A 3,626-nucleotide genomic window follows, 5' to 3' on the forward strand; every position below is an offset into this window, starting at 1 on the left:
ATAAATTATACTAAACAATACTAAAATAATACTAGAAATAATAATACAATAATATTAGTTCAGGAAACAGCACACAGAGTGTTAGAGTGTTTGCTAATGTTTGCGAGCATTCACTCGCTGAGGAGAGGATGGGAAACAGACAGAATCTGAATCAGAATAAACAGCTGCTCTGGTATGGTATGTGACACAAGAGCTCGATTAACATGCTTCAGGGTCAAGGTGAAATACAGACGAAAGCTCAGCAGACCATCAGATTCCTCATGAGACACTGAAATCCAGACAGAGTTTGCTGGCGTACTTCCATTTTTACACCACACACACACAACCGTCAGCTAACAACGGTGGCAGAAGACACTTACATTTGAGCATCTTGACAGCCACTTTGGTGACACGACTGGGTTTGTCTTTATCCATCCCGATAGCCTCGGCCATCATCACCTGCCCGAAGCAGCCCTCGCCAAGTGGCTTCCCAAGAACCAGCCTGAGACACAAACACACACAATATTAATCACTGTTGAATAGCCAACATTTCTCCAGGCCATTTTAGCATATTTATGCATCAGATGGTCAACAAATGATGAGTACAGTGTGTGTGTTACCTGTCTCTGGCCACCTCCCAGCGAGGGTCCTGGGGCAGTTCATATTCGGAGACCCCTGAGAGCATAGGGGAGCCGCTGGAGGACAGACGAGAGGGCCGGACCAGCATCCCACCCGAGTGCATAGATGAGCTGGAGTCCACAGACACCTGTACGGAAACACTTACAACTTACTCTCCATACAAGACAGCAACAGAAAAGCACATATGAAGACTCATGTGTGTATGTGAGTTACTAGCTCAAGAGGCACCTACAGATGCTTCTATGAAATGAGACTCACTGACATTATCCAACAAATAGCAGTTCTCAAAGAAAACAGAACTACACAATCAAAACCCAAAATTCAACAATCAACTTAACAAAAAAAGTAAAAGTTTGCCATTTTAGGCAAACATAAAACCTTGAGGAAAACTTTTTTTTTTACAATGTAAATACAATTTACAAAAATAACTTTACACATTGAGATTGTTTTTTAAATTCGGATATTTTAAAATGTAAAGCTCCGCAATATATTAAAATCTTTTTAAAAAAAACATGTGGTCATATTTACTGATATTTTTGCCATTTCAATAGGAATCCACATGAATGGGACTTTCTCATGATGGCGAACGATTTCCTCATGCAGGTTTTGCAAAACATTCAAGTTTGTCACAGAGGATTCAGAGGTGCTAGGTTTGAAAATGACTTCATACATCACTGTGGGCAAAGACCAATAAATTCAGTAGCAATCTACATGATCTGGAATTTCATGACAATTTTCCCATGCAGGTTTCATAACGGGTTCAAGTCGGTCACGCAGTTTCGCTGCTGCTTTTGAAAAGTGATTTATACATCACTAGACTATTGACAATAACCTTGAGTTTAAATTACACATTTTATTAAGTCTTTTAAAACCGAAAGCTTTATTTCATTAGTAGGGGTGTATTGGTTCACAAAATTCACGGTTCGGTTCGATACGACACAGTGGTGTCACGGTTCGGTACGTTTTCGATACGAGGGGGGGGTAATTGCTTACGTCGCAATGTTCTAAATATTTCTGTTTTAAACCATGAAGGCGAGCCGATGGATATCACATAAGCAACGTGCAAACTTCGTGCAAGAGTTATGCCGGTGAACGTCTTAATCTTAGTCAATTCACTATGCAGAAAGTGAAATAAAAAATGGAATGACGGAGTAATGACGGAGCTTTCGGCATCTGTCGCCGCATATTCTCTCAGAGACGACGAGAGACTAATCTACTTCAACATATGCTGATAACGGTATATAGCTAACTGTTTTCATTTATTCCCTTAATATTTCTCTTGTGGCCCGTACATAGTGAAAAAAAAAAGACAAGAAACGTATTTCGTTTTAAACAGGTTATTTTTGAAAGTTGGTGCTTGAAATAGGCTTAAGCTTTTTATTCATTGATTTTAATGGATGACTGCTGAGTTAATATTTTAATTATAAGCCTATAATTCATTGCATATAGACCTGTTTTAAAATAGCCTACATTTATTTTACATTTTAATTAAAGAATAAATAGCCCAATTTTTTGTTATCCTCGCAGTGCATCAGTTATGCGGTAGCTAATCTTGCGGGGCAAATTAATTGTAATTTTAATTTAGTAATAAATGTAACTTCATAATAATAATAATAATAGTCTAGAATGTAACAGGCCTACATTAATTGGAAATGCCAAATCCTCTTAAAATTGCCAATAATTGTTGTTTTTGACAATATCTCTGGCTATCGTTGATACAAGATCATCGTCTTTTGATCATCACCTTGGTGACTGTGACACCACTGTGTCGTATCGAACCGAACCGTGAATTTTGTGAGCCGTTACACCCCTAATTCGCAAATAATTTCCCCATGTAAATAAAATATCTCATTTTGAATTGGACTTTGAGCTTTGTTACTTTGCAGATCTTTTTTATGCTCAAACAGCAACATTACAGACTAACTAAAGTTGAAAAAGTGAAAGCATAATAGGACCCCTTTAAGGAACAGATCAACACTTTAGTTTAGGGACCAATTCTCAATATTAACTAGTTACTTATTAGAATGCATATTACTAGCATATTTATTGTTTATAGATACTTATAAAGCACATATTAATGCCTTATTCAGCATGACCATATTTTAGATCCCTTAATCTCTACCCCATACCTAAACTTAACAACTACTAGACTGCTGAGTTAATATTTTAATTATAAGCCTATAATTCATTGCATATAGACCTGTTTTAAAATAGCCTACATTTATTTTAAATTTTAATCAAAGAATAAATAGCCCAATTTTTTGTTATCCTCGCAGTGCATCAGTTATGCGGTAGCTAATCTTGCGGGGCAAATTAATTGTAATTTTAATTTAGTAATAAATGTAACTTCATAATAATAATAATAATAGTCTAGAATGTAACAGGCCTACATTAATTGGAAATGCCAAATCCTCTTAAAATTGCCAATAATTGTTGTTTTTGACAATATCTCTGGCTATCGTTGATACAAGATCATCGTCTTTTGATCATCACCTTGGTGACTGTGACACCACTGTGTCGTATCGAACCGAACCGTGAATTTTGTGAGCCGTTACACCCCTAATTCGCAAATAATTTCCCCATGCAGATTTCACAACAGGTTCAAGTTGGGCATGCAGATTCACCTCAGCCTGGTTTGAAAGTGACTTCATACACCTTCCCAGGTAAAATCAAGTCTTTTCAGTAGGAATCCAAGTGAATTTTGCATGATGAAGCAATTTCGCAATGAGTTCAAGTTGGGCATGCAGATTCAGTGCTGCTCGGTTTGAAAACGCTTCATACATCAGTACACAATAAAAAATACTTTCACCGTTTTTGCTCATAAAATTTCACAAAAGTGACTGTACCTTAAAGGAGTCCTATTATGCTCTTTTACAAAGTCTTGATTTTGTTTTGGGGGTGTACTAGAACAGGCTCTCATACTATGTTGTTCGAAAAACACATTATTTTTCACATATTTTACATTATTACAACACCTCTCTCCCCAGTCTGGCATGAACGGCTCGAAT

The 3,626-nt window shown here is 36.9% G+C and overlaps 1 protein-coding gene across 7 annotated transcripts in view; it reads right to left on the minus strand.

Annotated features, from left to right (window-relative positions):
* The window catches only part of LOC107710851 (fibroblast growth factor receptor 1-A), a 57,937-nt gene that overhangs the window by 11,441 nt on the left and 42,870 nt on the right, over positions 1-3,626 (minus strand). For all 7 annotated transcript variants that reach the window (XM_016515715.1, XM_016515712.1, XM_016515713.1 and 4 more), the window contains exons 10-11: positions 600-745; positions 360-481 (exon numbers count right to left, since the gene is read on the minus strand). In XM_016515715.1, the coding sequence (XP_016371201.1) occupies positions 360-481; positions 600-745 (268 nt within the window). The remainder of the gene's footprint in view (positions 1-359; positions 482-599; positions 746-3,626) is intronic.

This window comes from Sinocyclocheilus rhinocerous, unplaced genomic scaffold (genome assembly GCF_001515625.1).
Source record: "Sinocyclocheilus rhinocerous isolate Xijiao unplaced genomic scaffold, SAMN03320098_v1.1 scaffold1198, whole genome shotgun sequence".
NCBI classification, from domain to species: Eukaryota; Metazoa; Chordata; class Actinopteri; order Cypriniformes; family Cyprinidae; genus Sinocyclocheilus; species Sinocyclocheilus rhinocerous.